This window comes from Eriocheir sinensis, chromosome 40 (assembly GCF_024679095.1).
Source record: "Eriocheir sinensis breed Jianghai 21 chromosome 40, ASM2467909v1, whole genome shotgun sequence".
Classification (NCBI taxonomy): Eukaryota; Metazoa; Arthropoda; class Malacostraca; order Decapoda; family Varunidae; genus Eriocheir; species Eriocheir sinensis.
This window is the reverse complement of record NC_066548.1, coordinates 4,952,989-4,967,313: the sequence shown is the minus strand read 5'-3', so window position 1 is coordinate 4,967,313 and position 14,325 is coordinate 4,952,989. Positions and strand designations below refer to the sequence as shown.

The following is a 14,325-nucleotide window of genomic DNA, read 5'->3' as shown; positions in this document are numbered from 1 at the left end:
ATCTTCTCAACCAATCATCTTTTCAAACAATCATCTTCTCAACCAATCATTTCTCAACCAATCATCTTCTCAACCAATCAACCTCCAATCAGCTTCTCAACCGATCATCTTCTCAACCAATCAGCTTCTCAACCAATCAACTTCCAATCATCTTCTCAACCAATCATTTTCTTAACCAATCATCTTCTCAACAAATCATCTCAACTAATCATCTTCTCAACCAATCAAGTCATCTTTTCAATGTGTTCCGATTTATCCTACTTCCACAACCTCCTTTCAACCCCGGTCACCAGCGGTCGAAAGTTTCCCCAAAGATTACACGCGAATGGCCGCTGCTCGCCCGACGGCTTATTACTAAAGAGAAACCGCAAGGGTGAAGAAGCACACATTTACCTATCTGATTATATTTGCATTCAACAATTGCAGCTTATTAAATCAATGCAAATAAAGTTGAAAGGCTTTTTAATTATTATAAGATGTGAAGGTGGTGGCTGTTGGTAGTGGTGGTGGTGGTGGACAGGGGGAGGGGGGGGGGGGCAGCGGAGGAGGGGTAATGACGATGTAACAGGTGCATAGTAGCGCCTTGGTCAGTGTTGCCAGATTGTCGTGCTCAGCCTCTTATATTTCCCGATTTCCGACCCCAAAACTGTCTCCTCCACCTCAATGGTTAGATTTATTTATAGTTATCGTTGAAATGGTTAATTACTGGTGTCTTCCTTTTGCATTAGTTGTGGGGAAACCGAAAAACACGATGCTCTGAGTACGATAATCTGGGACTGCTGGCTATGGTGATGGTCGTGCACTGGACGAGAGTTGACAGGGAAAGACATGTAAGAATTAGAAGTCATTGGCTGCAGCTTTTTTTCTTGCGTATCGAAGGAGTTCTGTGTTGTAATAAGTGAAGCGCGTGGAAGAATCACAACGGAGAGCCGAAACAGGTTCCTTTCACCTCATTATGCGCAACGTATCCAAAGTCAACAAGGGTAATGGGTGGCTTCTTGCATCCCTAACCCGGTAGCAGCGGGGATCATGTTTCTTAATGGTCCCTCTAAGCGAGAAAAATGAGAAAAAATCATCCCTCACACAAACCATTTCATAATATATATCAAAGTATTTGTGATCAGATTATGTATCATCTATTTTGGGGGATTATACCATGGCACAAATTTGGCCCGTCGCTGCTACACGGTAAAGCCACAAATTTGGCCCGTCGCTGCTACACGGTAAAGCCACAAATTTGGCCGGTCGCTGCTACACGGTAAAGCCACAAATTTGGCCGGTCGCTGCTACACGGTAAAGCCACAAATTTGGCCGGTCGCTGCTACACGGTAAAGCCACAAATTTGGCCGGTCGCTGCTACACGGTAAAGCCACAAATTTGGCCGGTCGCTGCTACACGGTAAAGCCACAAATTTGGCCGGTCGCTGCTACACGGTAAAGCCACAAATTTGGCCGGTCGCTGCTACACGGTAAAGCCACAAATTTGGCCGGTCGCTGCTACACGGTAAAGCCACAAATTTGGCCGGTCGCTGCTACACGGTAAAGCCACAAATTTGGCCCGTCGCTGCAACCGGGAAACGTCCGACCCAAAAAATGGCTTAGTGAAGATTATTTTCATCCGTGACCAATAAATTTAATGAGTCCTTAACGCTGCAGGTAAACACGGAAGCAGGTTACGCTCACAGGTGCAAAACAGAAATTACTTTGTTGAATGTGCAATAGAAGGTTGTCAACAGGAACAATTGCGGTAAACATCAAATCATAAGTGAATTTAGTGTCATAAGGAGACAATCCCCTTTTACGCTACCAATGATTCGAGAGGAGATAGACGGGTGTATTTTTTGTTAATTGGAATGATCACTTGTCATCAAAAGGAGCGACGAGGAAGAGGCGCAACAGGCAACGTAAAAAAAAAAAAAAAAACAACAGGGACCATTAGCGGAACACCAAATGGTTATAAGTCGATAAGAGGAGGTGTAACGGTCAGGATGGAATATATTTGTTTTTTCTATGGTCGGCCGCTCGACAGAATATTTCACGTGTGACGACCCACTCACGGTGTTTACATGTCGAGAGCGCATGTGTGTTACTTCTTCCTCCCCCTCACGCGTACACCTGTCTGCATGCACCTCGAGGCCTTGTGTGTGTTGTTTCGGGGTGTGAGCAATATTTGTTTTCGTGTGTGTGTGTGTGTGTGTGTGTGTGTGTGTGTGTGTGTGTGAAAATAGTAATTGTCTACGTCATGAGGCAAGCAAGTTGATGAGAACCAATAATAATAATAATAAGTATCGTATGTATGCATGTATATATGTATGTATGTATGTATGTATGTACGATGTATGTATGTATTACTGTATGTATGTGTCAATGTTTCCATGCACATGTCTATATATGTATGAGTGTGTGAATGTCTATTTCTCCATGAATGTGTGAATGTCTGTCTATATATGTATGAACGTGTAGGTTCGTGCAAATACTATACCGAGTAACCGATAGCCTCTAGACAGCCAGAAACAGGGGAATATGGGGTCTAAGACAGTCTCACACCATTAACCTACATTTTTTTTTTATGACTCCTCTGAATTACCTCTCCTTTTTTTCCCACTCCTTACCTTCGCGGCTCATCGTCTACACGCCTCCAATCCCTCCTCCCTTTCCTCACCCATCCATGCATCTCCTCTCTCCTCCTATCTCCACTTTTCTTGCCATCCATCATCCCCTTCAGCTTTTCTTGCCTCCTTCTCACACTCCCCTCCGCATATCCACCTTCTCCACTCCTCCCTTTCTCCGTTCCTCTCCCTCCACCATCGCCGTCCAGTCCCACGAATCCCTTTCACGTCTTCCCTTACAAGTCACTGTTTCAACTCTCCTTTTTTTCACTTTCAACGCGTAGTCACTTTCAAAATCCATCCCTCTAGACCTTCCCTTCATACGCCTCATCTCTCACGACTCTAATAAACTTGTATGAGTAGTTTGACAAGTTTTCATTCCAGTCTTTCTATGTGAGTGTGTGTGTGTGGGGGGGGGGGAGGGGAAAGGGGGGGGGGTTCTGTCAGTCTGTCTCTTTTATCCACATTTTGTCAATATCTCGGTGTATTTCATCCTCTCTCTCTCTCTCTCTCTCTCTCTCTCTCTCTCTCTCTCTCTCTCTCTCTCTCTCTATATAATATACCTTCACCATATACTCTTACACCTTCACCATAAACTCTCATCGTAAAACACACACACACACACACATACTTACCACACGTCACTCCACTTCTCTTGCTCCACACTTCCAACGCCGAAAGTGTGAGAGTGTGTGTGAGACAGAGATGATGAGGAGCGTGTAAGAAGAAAAAAAAAAGAAAAAAAATGATTGATAGGTTTCATTTATGTGGTGTGTGTGTGTGTGTGTGTGTGTGTGTGTGTGTGTAGAGGATGTGGCTAAAGCATAAGAGAAAGAAAGAAAGAAAAAGAAAGAGAGAAAGAAAGAAAGAATCAAAGAAAAGAGAAAGAAAGAAAAAGAATAAAAGTAAAGAAAGAAAAAAAGAAAGACATGTATAAACGAAGCCAAGCAGAAAGACTGAAGCAAGCAAGCAAACACACACACACACAAAAAAATAAAAAACTATACTTAACGCCTCGTCTTCCCCCATATTCATTACAACACACGTACACACACAAACACGGAGAGAGGGAGAGAGGAAGATAAAAGAAGAGCAGTCAGCAGAAAATAACAACGTCACCCTTCCCATCTCCACGCCACGCTTGCCACCATTTTCATCTTCTTCCTTTGGCCTCTTAGCTCGGCGCGACGCTTTCGTTCCTGCTGTTTGTCTCCCGCCGCCCGAATCACGCTAAACAATTTGGTGTGGGCGCTGCAATACGTCCATCAACCCTCATTAGTGAATTTAATTGGCGCTGTTGATCTATTATTGCAGCTTCTTATTTTTACTTTTATTGTTATCATATTTGTCGCTATTACTTTAAAGAAAACTATGAGGGCTATGATTACAAAGAGAATGACTACGAGAAAGAATGTTGAAATGATGCAAAGGAAAGGCGGACAAAAATATCAGTCAAGTAAAGGAGAGGCGTAAAAGATCTTCATGTTTGAGATGAAATATAAACCTATGAACTTTGGGGTGATGACAAGAGGAACGTCGCACAGAAACAAAAACTTTTATCCATATTCACGAGAGGATATGGACGTGAAGAAGGGGGATGAAATGAATGATGATGAATGAGATGAAATATAAATCTACGAACTTTGGGGTGATGACAAGAGGAACGTCGCAGAGAAACAAAAACTTTTTATCCATATTCACGGGAGGAGATGGACGTGAAGAAGGAGGATGAAATGAATGATGATGAATGAGATGAAATATAAATCTACGAACTTTGGGGTGATGACAAGAAGTACGTCGAAGAGAAACAAAAACTTTTATTCATATTCACGAGGGGATATGGACGTGAAGAAGGGGGATGAAATGAATGATGATGAATGAGATGAAATATAAGCCTACGACCTTTGGGGTGATGACAAGAAGTACGTCGAAGAGAAACAAAAACTTTTTATCTATATTCACGAGAGGAGATGGACGTGAGGTTGGAGGATGCAACGAGAGGGAGAACCTGCAGGGGAGAGGAAACATAAATCGAAGCCAAGACAATAATAAGAGATTGGGCGGAAGGAGGAAAGTGAAAGCATGACAAGAGACATGGAGGGAGGGTGAATAACTGGAGGAAGAAGAGATAGAGAAGAGGAGCAAAGTGTGATAAAGAAGTGTTTTAAGAGTAGCGAGTAGCCGGCTTTTTTTATTATTGTTTCCTTCTTTTGTGCCATTGAGCTGTCTCCTTTGTTGTTGTATAAAAAACAACAACAACGTGATATCAAAAGGAACATTTTCAAACCTAATGCTACAAACGATATACAGCTTGTTAGTGCGGTAGGCCATACATAACTAAACTGTAAAATCTGGTGCCAACAGAGATCAAGGAGAGAAGAAAAGACCTAAATTATTCGGATACAGTAGTGGCAGCTTAAAAAACACACACCAAGCCATTAAAAATAAATAAACAAATTTTTCCCTGTGTGAAGAGTTAGCTTCGGCCTCGGGTCAAGGGAAAGTGTACATCTACGACCCACTCTCACCTGCTTTCCTGTTCGGCCAACTCGTCTTCATTATTTGATTGCATACCTGGACGCACGTGCCAGTCTTTTCCGCCAATCTCTAACCTCAAAAATCTCATCTCCACGTTCTTGTCTTTTTTTTTCTTCCTTCCAGTACTTTGTTTCATACCCACGGACTATACATCACCCACACTAAAGCCGCATATCTCAGCATCCGAGGGGTACTCTATTTCTCGGTCACTGTCCCTTCTAATCCATTCTCCTTCAACCAGAACTACTTTCCTTTTCACATTCAGTCGACCGTAGAAAGGATTACGCCCCAGGATACAGGTGTGTGGTTTGACTATCTTCTCACCCCGAGCCCCCCCAAAACGAGGACCAAATATGAATCCAGAGTAGCTAGCATGCACACTGTTACCAACCCTTCATCTGATCCTCTCCCCTTCCTGCCTCCCTCTCCCTCCCCTAAAAACCATTTCATCCAATAAGGAGATACAGAGAGGGAAAGTAGCATGAGGATGTGTTAGTGGGGGCTGTGTGTGTGTGTGTGTGTGTGTGTGTGTGTGTGTGTGTGTGTGTGTGTGTGTGTGTGTGTATGAAAGGACTTAGCCCATACCACAGACGCCCTTCATCGCTTCCATCAACAACACGGAAAATCAACAAAGCGGACTAACCAATGTGTGTCAAAGAGCCTCTTCTTCGAACCATGTCCCTCAACACTTAACCCACTCCTCAGCCCTCCTTCCTTCCCCCCTTCCCTCCTTCCCACCTCCTTCGACTTTTCCAGCTTCTCCCCTTCTCCTTCATCCCCCCGGTCGCTCTCTCCCCTTCGCCTCCTCCTCCCCTTCGCCGTTCGCTCCCTGGCTCCCGCCCGTCCAAAATTCCCCTTCTCCTGCACCGGCGTGTATAAATACTGGTGTGCGGCTTCGGCTAAGACACTCTTGCTGGAGAGATACCAGAGTCCGCTCCAGTCTTACTTAACACTCCAGGTGGGTGATTACTCTTACTGTTTTACCCACACTGCTGAGACACCTGGAGGAGTGGATACGTGGACCATCATCTCCACTTCTTCGCCATCGTCATCATCGTCGTCGAAGTGTACTTAGTGGAACGTCGACTCTAAGTGTGATGAGTGAACAGGTTTTGGTTGGCGATCATGCCTCCTCCCCTGTGCGTCTGACGAGCCTATACGTGACGAAGCAAGAACAAAATCATAATCATCTGCATCATCGTAGTCGTCATCATCGTCGTGTCTGTCTGGTTCTTGTCTGGCTCGCTGCTCTTTAGTGGTTTGCGGATAAAGTCCATACAGTTGATACGAACACTCGCTCGCTCGCTGAGTTATTCATGTCGGGAAGGAGAGATTGATTTTTGTTTATGGCTGCGGTGTGTGTGTGTGTGTGTGTGTGTGTGTGTGAGAGAGAGAGAGAGAGAGAGAGAGAGTGTGCGTGTGTGTGTGCGCGCCCCATGACTAAGCAAGTAAACACATCCTCGCCGCTTCCTTGACCGCCCCGCACCCTGCTCGTTAGTCACGTGACCTTACTTCTCGAATCATTAAAGATAATTGTCATTTTTTTTATTAACTGACATACCACTCGCCGGTGCCTTGAGTCTCTTCTGAGGTCAGCACGCGCAAAAAAAAAGGTCAGGGAGAGCAGCCATTATGATATACCGAGCCACGCCTCTTGCCTTCCCTTTCTCTTTCATTCCATTCCATTCTCTTCTAACTTCTCTCTCTCTCTCTCTCTCTCTCTCTCTCTCTCTCTCTCTCTCTCTCTCTCTCTCTCTCTCTCTCATTCCATTCCCTCCCTTTCTAACTTATCTTTCTCTCCCTTTTTCTTCTTTTCTTCCTGACCTCAGCTTCTCCCTCTCATTCTGCTTCCTTCCTTTCTCACCTCCTCTCTCTCTCCCCTTTCCTTCCCCTCCTTTCTAACCTACCTTTCTCTCTAGTTCCATTTCCTTTCTAACTCCTTTCTCTCCAACTCTTCTTTTTATTCCTCCTTACCTCCCTCTCTCTACCCCTCTCTTCCTTTCCAAGACCCTCTTTATATCCCTTTCTTCCTTACTCTCTGCCTGAAATAACTCCTCTACTCTTAATATCCTTTCCTTAAACATATTCTCTCCCCTTTTCCTCCTCCATAATCTCCCCTTCTCTACCCTTTCCTTTACTTTCAAACATCCATTTGTCTTCCTTTCCCCTTACTCCCTACCTGAAAAACCACCTCTTCTTAACATATCCTTTTCTAAAACATATTCTTTCCCTTTCTCTTCCTCTATAACATCCCCTTCTCTCCTCTTCCTTTACCTTCAAGCATCACATCATCTCCCTATACCCTTCTTCTGTGCTTTTAATGCCGCCTCTTCTTTACATATCCTTTTCTAAAACATATTCTCTCCCCATCCCTTCCTTTTTCAACTTCCCTTTTCTCTCTCTTCACTCCTTTCCAAAACCCCTTTTTAACTCCCTCTCATTTTACTTTCTGCCTGAACCATTTCCTCTCCTCCTCCAATCCCGCTTAAACCACATTCTCTTCGGTTCCCTTCCCCCCTGACCTCCCTTCTCTCCCTTTCCATTCTCTTTCCCAAAAATAATCTTGAACTTCCCCTGACCCTGCCTGAACATCCACCTCTCCTCCCCCTGAATTTCCCTTCTCTCTCATCTTTCCCTCCTCCCTATCCATGCCTCTTCTCCCTTTCCATTCCCTTCAAGAGCCCCTTTTTAATCTTCTCTTCCTTTACTCTCTCCCTGAACTACATCCTCCTCCCCTTCCTCCCTGACACCCCCTTTTACCCTTCTCCCTTCCCGTCCAACGACCCTTGAGCTCCATCTCCTTTTACTATACCTAAAATACCACCTCTTCGTCACTCCCTTCCGAAATCATATCATTAGTTATCTCCCTTCCTTCCTCCCTAACCTGCCCTTCTCTTACCCCTCCACTCCCATCCAAAACCCTCAATACCTCCCTCTCACTTAACTATCTGTCTGCCTCACCACCTCTCCTACTCCCATCTCTTCAATAACCACATTCTCTTCGTGGGTTTTTTTCCCTCTCCGTACGCCCATGTCTTCTCTTGCCATGTCATCCCTTTCTCCGCTCTCTCAGACCCGTTCCTTTCCTCTCCCAGCATCCTTTCTCCCTTCTCCTCCACTGCCCTTCCTTTACTCACTTCCCTCAGACTCTCCCTTTCCTTCACCTCCTCGAACCTCTCCTACTCCTCCTCTCTCTTTTCCTCGTCTTCCTCTGCTCCTCTCTCTTTCCTCCCTCCTCTCCCCCCCATCTCCAGAGTTCCCTCCATACAAGCTGCTTCAGTCAACATTAGTGTTACACAATTTCTTTCTCTCGCTAACACTTCCGCACTTTCTGATCGTGAGCTTCGTCTGCATCTCCTTGCGCAACGTCTTTGGTGGTGAGCTGATTTAAGGAGTGCCTGTGTGTGTGTGTGTGTGTGTGTGTGTGTGTGTGTGTGTGTGTGTGTGTGTGTGTGTGTGTGTGTGTGTGTGTGTGTGTGTGTTTATCATTTTCTCCTTTATGGTTTAGTTTTTTCTAATTATTTTCTTTACCTACTTTGTTTTCTGCTCCGTACATTGCTATCACGGCATGACCTAAGCGGTCTCTCTCTCTCTCTCTCTCTCTCTCTCTCTCTCTCTCTCTCTCTCTCTCTCTCTCTCTCTCTCTCTCTCTCTCTCTCTCTCTCTCTCTCTCTCTCTCTCTCTCTCTCTCTCTCTCTCTCTCTCTCTCTCTCTCTCTCTCTCTCTCTCTCTCTCTCTCTGTTCATATTTATTCTTCTTTCCTCCAACATATCTTTCACAATCCGAGTATCTTCAGTCTCTCTTTAGCCATTTCGTTTAAATAGTAAATTAAATTTTTCGTGATATTTAACAGCACTTTCTCTCAAATTCCCTTTCACCTGTTCTCACTCCTCCGGGGCTGTTCATCAACGTCTTTAATTCTCTTTCTCATTCCTCTACTACTTTTTCCTCACGTCTTTTTTTTCTCATTTCTCTGGTTCTGCTTTTTCAATGTCTTTCCTTCTCCATCTCATTCCTCTGCTTTTGTTCCTCATGTTTCTTTTTCTCATTCCTCCACGGCTGTTCCTCACCATCTTTTATTTTCTGGTTTTCCTCAATGTCTTTTCTTTTCCTCATCTTTCCTCCGTTGCTGTTCTTGTCTTTCCTTCTCCTCCTCCTCAATCTTCAGCTTCTGTTCCTCACCGTCTTTCCTTTTCCTCCTCATTCCTTCCCTGCTGTTCCAGTCTTTCCTCCTCCTCCTCCTCCTCCTCAATCTCCTCCTTTCCTTTTACGAGACCTCTTACACTTCTCCCTTCACCTGATAATGAACCTGACACCGCCAAGCCTTTCTCTTTCTTTCGACATTGCGCATATTCAGTAGTAGGCTCGAGTATCCTTTCCAACGAGGCTTTCTTGTTCATAATTAGTTGCCTTCTCTTTTTACTGAGAGGGGTTTATTCTGTTAGTATTGAATTTCATATCGATCCAAGTTGATCCCCATTCTCTCTCTCTCTCTCTCTCTCTCTCTCTCTCTCTCTCTCTCTCTCTCTCTCTCTCTCTCTCTCTCTCTCTCTCTCTCAGAAGGGTGGTAATGTCTCTCCCGTATAGTAATAATGGGTGGTTAAAGTCAGTCTTCTGCATTCCTCCCCCTCGCCTCCTTTCCCTCACCCAATCCAGAGTAATGTGCAAGACCACCCATCCCTACTTCCCGTTGAAATAATTAATTGCTAACTCTTCGTATAAAACCTTCTCCTGTTCTTTCTCTTTTTTTTCTCTTTTCTTTTTTCATTCTCTTGTTGTTTTCCTATTTTTTTTATAATTTTTCTTCTTCTTCTTCTTCTTCTTCTTTTCTTCTTCTTCCTCTTCCTCTTTCTCTTGAATTGGATCCTATGGTGTCTGTAGGTAATCCATGATCGACTTTGCGAAACTGCAATATGGGACGTACCGGGGCAGGAAGGGGAACTCAGATAATTTGGACCGCAGATTGTGAATTTGAGGGGAAGGCAACACTCGGCCACACACAAAGTCTGGGAGTAATTTGGGACTCAGGACAAGTAAGGGTGAGAACATGAGCGATACATCTCTTCGGTGTTCAGAGATGAGGCGTGATATCTTTGCCACAGAGCAGAGGGAAGATAATATAGTTGCTGCATGTACTGTCAGAATCCCTACATCATGACCTAATGCTTCTGCAGCTCAGTGGAGTCTGTCGAGACCGAATAAACGAAACATACAAATACAATGAAAAAGAGGAGTAAGGAAAGAGTTTCAAATCCTTAGACTCGAAACATCAACTTTTATGACAAAATAGCGTCTCAATACACTTTGTTTACTACCAGACATGATTATGAATGACTACTGGCAGATATTGAATAAGTGTTGCACTGTAGAAAGACTATTGGCTTCTGATGCTACAATGGAAAACTTTAACTTATGAATCATGAAATAACTACGAAAAGGCGTCTCGCGGCTCATCTGGGCGATAAAGTCCTCACAGGTCGGCCCACAACCCACAAAGCACGGAGAAATTGCACAGGGGAGCGGCGCGTGATTGGACTTTATTCCCAAATGAGTTGGCGAGACGCGGGGGTTCCAATCACCGCTGCTCTAACCTGTGGAATTTCTCTTTATTGCAGAATGTGGCGCTTGACGGCGACGCTGCTGCTGGCCGCCCTGGCCTCTGCCTTGCCCCAGGGAGGTTATCTTCCACCCAGACCAGAGCCGGTGTGCGAGACTGTCACCTCCGCGGTGATCGACACAAGATACCAAACTTCCATCGCCATCCAGACCGTCAACCAGGTTGACACTCGGTACATTACCACAACCCTCGTCAGACAGCAAGTGATCCCAACCACGCTATATCGGACTAATGTCCAGACGCAAATCCAATACCAGACCAGTGTGGTCCAGCAGACCACTGTCCGTTACGTGGACCGAGTTGTGACCCAGACCATCCCCAGCCCTCCACGCCAAGAGGTCCGCTACATCACCACGACCCGTGTCGTGCCTCAAGTCAGCTACGTCACCCAGACTCAGGTGCAGACACAGGTTGTGCCTGTAGAAGTCACCCGCACACAGATTCAGACAGTTACCACACCTGTCGTCAACTATCAAACACAGTTCGTACAACAGACCCAGTACGTGTCCGTGCCCGGACCGGACGTAGTTCGCACCCGCGTGCAGACCGTGGTCCAGACCTCCGTGGTCCGCCAGCAGCAGCCCGCCAATACCCGCTACGTCACTTCCACTAGCTACCGTCAGGTGGTCCAGACCAGCGTGGTTCGGGGCCAGGATGTTGTCCGCACCACCGTGGTCCAGCGCCAGCAGGTCATCCCCTACACCTCCGTCAACACCCGCTACGAAAACGCTTACGCTACACGAGAACAAGTGGTCTACCGCACTAACGTCGTCACTCAGACCCAAGTCCAAACACAGGTGGTTCCCCAAGAGGTGGTACGGACCCAGGTGGTGCCTACCACTATCTACACCACAATCTATAGGACCCAGGTGCAGCCCTTCACCCAGGTGCAGACAGTGGTCCAGACCCAATATGTCACTCCCGCTCCGGTCTACCAGACCCAGGAGGTGACCCGCACCTCGGTGGTGCAAGTCCCCGGCCAGGACCGCGTTGTCACCCAACAGCAGCTGCAGACTCAGTACCGGCAGCAGGTCGTGTACCAGACAGTCAACCAGCCCCAGCAGGTCACCGTTACCCAGACCGTCAGTGGAACTTGCGGACAGACTGGATATAACTACAACAGGCCTTCTGTGCCTTTTAATTACGGGAAATAATTTACAAATCCATTTTCTTACATTCTTTACTGTGTACCATGAGATCCTCACCAAGCCATGAATGTTTGGTTATCTGCCGTCAAGGATGTATTTTCAACCACTTGATGTCGACAAACAATTAAAAAAATAATTCTTATAAGTCAGTGGTTTCAAATGTCCAGCTATCTCTTTATGTTCCCCCATGTTCTTTTCGTAAGTATCAAATGTCATTTCTATGTATTTTTTCCTTGATAAACATCCATATTTATTTCCTTTCCACATACTAATGACAAGTCGCCGTTTGTTTCAGGGAGGATGTGGACGCCCTTGGTGCTGCTGCTGGTGGTTTACACCAGGGGAATCGCTGCTGACCGGCTAGGAGGTCTTCAGCCCTCTTTTGGGGGCTATCTTCCCCCTACCCAATCTTACTGTCAGCCCTCCACCATCTACCATACACAAACCCGATACTCGACTCAAGTGATTCCTTCAACTGTCTACAACAATGATGTGCAATACATCACCCAAACTGACTACAGAACTCAGCAAGTCTACACCACCGTCTATTCAGAGGTGGTGCGGACCCAACAGATCCCGTCCGTCGTGTATCAGACGGCGACGGTGACTCGTACGCAAGAGAACATCCGCACGCAGGTGATCACCCTCCCGCCTCAGGTCAACTACGTCACTCGCACCCAAGAGGTTGTCCGCCCCCAGGTTCAGTACCAGACCAGGTACTCCACACGCATCCAGCAGGTACCGAGCACCATCGTCAGAAATGTGGTGTCCACCCAAGTGGTGCCCCAGCAGGTGTATAGTACAGTCTTCCAGACACAGTACGTCACCAGGACCCAGCAGCTCCCGGGACAGACGCGCACAGTTGCAAGAACTGAATACAGAACAGCTTATTCGACTGTCGTCGTCCCTGCTCAAGATGTTTACCTCACAACCACCGTGTATCGAACCAACGTCAACACGCAATACATCACCCAGCCGGGTCAGACCCGGTACATCACCTCCACCAACGTGGTGCCCGTCACCACCACCATCTACTCGGAGGTGGTGCTTACCAACACCCAGACCCAGTACGTCACCCGCACACAAGTGCAGCAGCAGGTGTCCACCGTCTACCGCACGCAGCAGGTGCCTCAGTACAACACCAGGGTAGTCACAGTGCCCCAGCAGGTGGTTAAAACTCAAGTGTCGACGCAGGTGGTGCCCACGACCATCTATTCGCAGCGTATCATCTACACCACTCTGTACCAGCCAGCTCAGACGCAGTACGTGACCAACACCCGCACTGCTTACAGCACCCAGTATTTACCCGGCCAGACACGCACTCAGTACGTCACCAGCGTGGTCTACCGAACCAACTATGTGACATCCACCACCTACAACCGAGTGTACAACACGGTCACCACCACATACACCGCCCAACCGGACTGTAATACTGGCTACAACTACAATGCTCCAGCTAAGCCCTTCAACCCTTATAGCGGTTAAGATATTGACAGAAGTTATCACTCCTCTGTCAGGGAAACAAAAACACACGAACCTGTTCCAGTTCTTTTGTACACATAAATGACTGTCTATCACCTCATATGTATACAAATGTGCAAAACAGCTGGGTACTGAAAACGCCTGAATTTCTAATGAAATTATTTGCCAATATAAAATTGTTATTATTACTAAACCTTACTCTGTCCAAATAATGAAAATATTTATTAATGAACTGAGGATTGAGAACGTAACACCATGCCCCAAGGCGGCCTTGCAGCGTTTATCTCCTGGCTTTTTGGGAGCAGTTAGTGAATCCCTTTTCCTGTGATTCACTGACGGTCCTCCAGTTGACCCGTGCACTGGTAGTCTTCTCATTTCTTTTTTCATCAAATAGGTGACGCAATCAGACGAGATGGCACGGCAGTGTCTAGACGCTGCAATCAGTTAAAATATTCATCATATTTAATTCTATTATAAGCTTCCACTTGATGATTTCTAAATACCATGTTCGTAAATTTCAATAATAAATTTGGTAAGTTACCAGTGTCAAAGTAACGATAAATAAGATGCATACATTTTGAAAGCAGCAAACAGTCTTACGAAGAGTGGCAATAGTGAGGCCTCCCGACTAGATGTAATGAATCCTCTAAACCAGCGGTTCCCAAAGTGTGGTGCGCGCACCCCTGGGGGTACGTGAGCTGATCACTAGAGGTGCGTAAGGAGAAAAAAATAATGTAATGGAGGACTTTGTCTCATAAACATTTCAAACACATCATTAACTGCCATTGTTTTAAAACTAATGTATCCTGTACGCTTCTGCGGAGTTGTCTGTTCTTTGTTTGAAACTTACCCAGGCTCTGAGCACATTCATCCACCCCCCAGGTACATTATATATATATATATATATATATATATATATATATATATATATA

General features: G+C 45.8%; 2 protein-coding genes across 6 annotated transcripts in view; both read left to right on the top strand.

Moving 5' to 3' along the window:
- The window catches only part of LOC127009246 (mucin-12-like), a 75,918-nt gene that overhangs the window by 22,077 nt on the left and 39,516 nt on the right, over window positions 1-14,325 (top strand). The gene's annotated exons all lie outside the window — the stretch shown is intronic.
- LOC127009250 (uncharacterized) lies at window positions 5,967-13,569 on the top strand. 2 transcript variants are annotated; one of them, XM_050882132.1, is made up of 2 exons: window positions 5,967-6,104; window positions 12,207-13,569. In XM_050882132.1, exon 2 carries the CDS (start codon window positions 12,212-12,214, stop codon window positions 13,394-13,396), a length of 1,185 nt encoding a protein of 394 aa, XP_050738089.1. In that variant the 5' UTR covers window positions 5,967-6,104; window positions 12,207-12,211; the 3' UTR covers window positions 13,397-13,569. The 2 variants fall into 2 exon arrangements, with proteins under 2 accessions (XP_050738089.1, XP_050738090.1); XM_050882133.1 differs by lacking the exon at window positions 12,207-13,569 and adding an exon at window positions 10,762-12,056 and having other exon boundaries at window positions 6,010-6,104.

Coding starts and splice junctions, on each gene's coding strand:
- LOC127009250 (XM_050882132.1), top strand. CDS start 12,212: ATGTGGACGCCCTTGGTGCTGCTGCTGGTGGTTTACACCAGGGGAATC.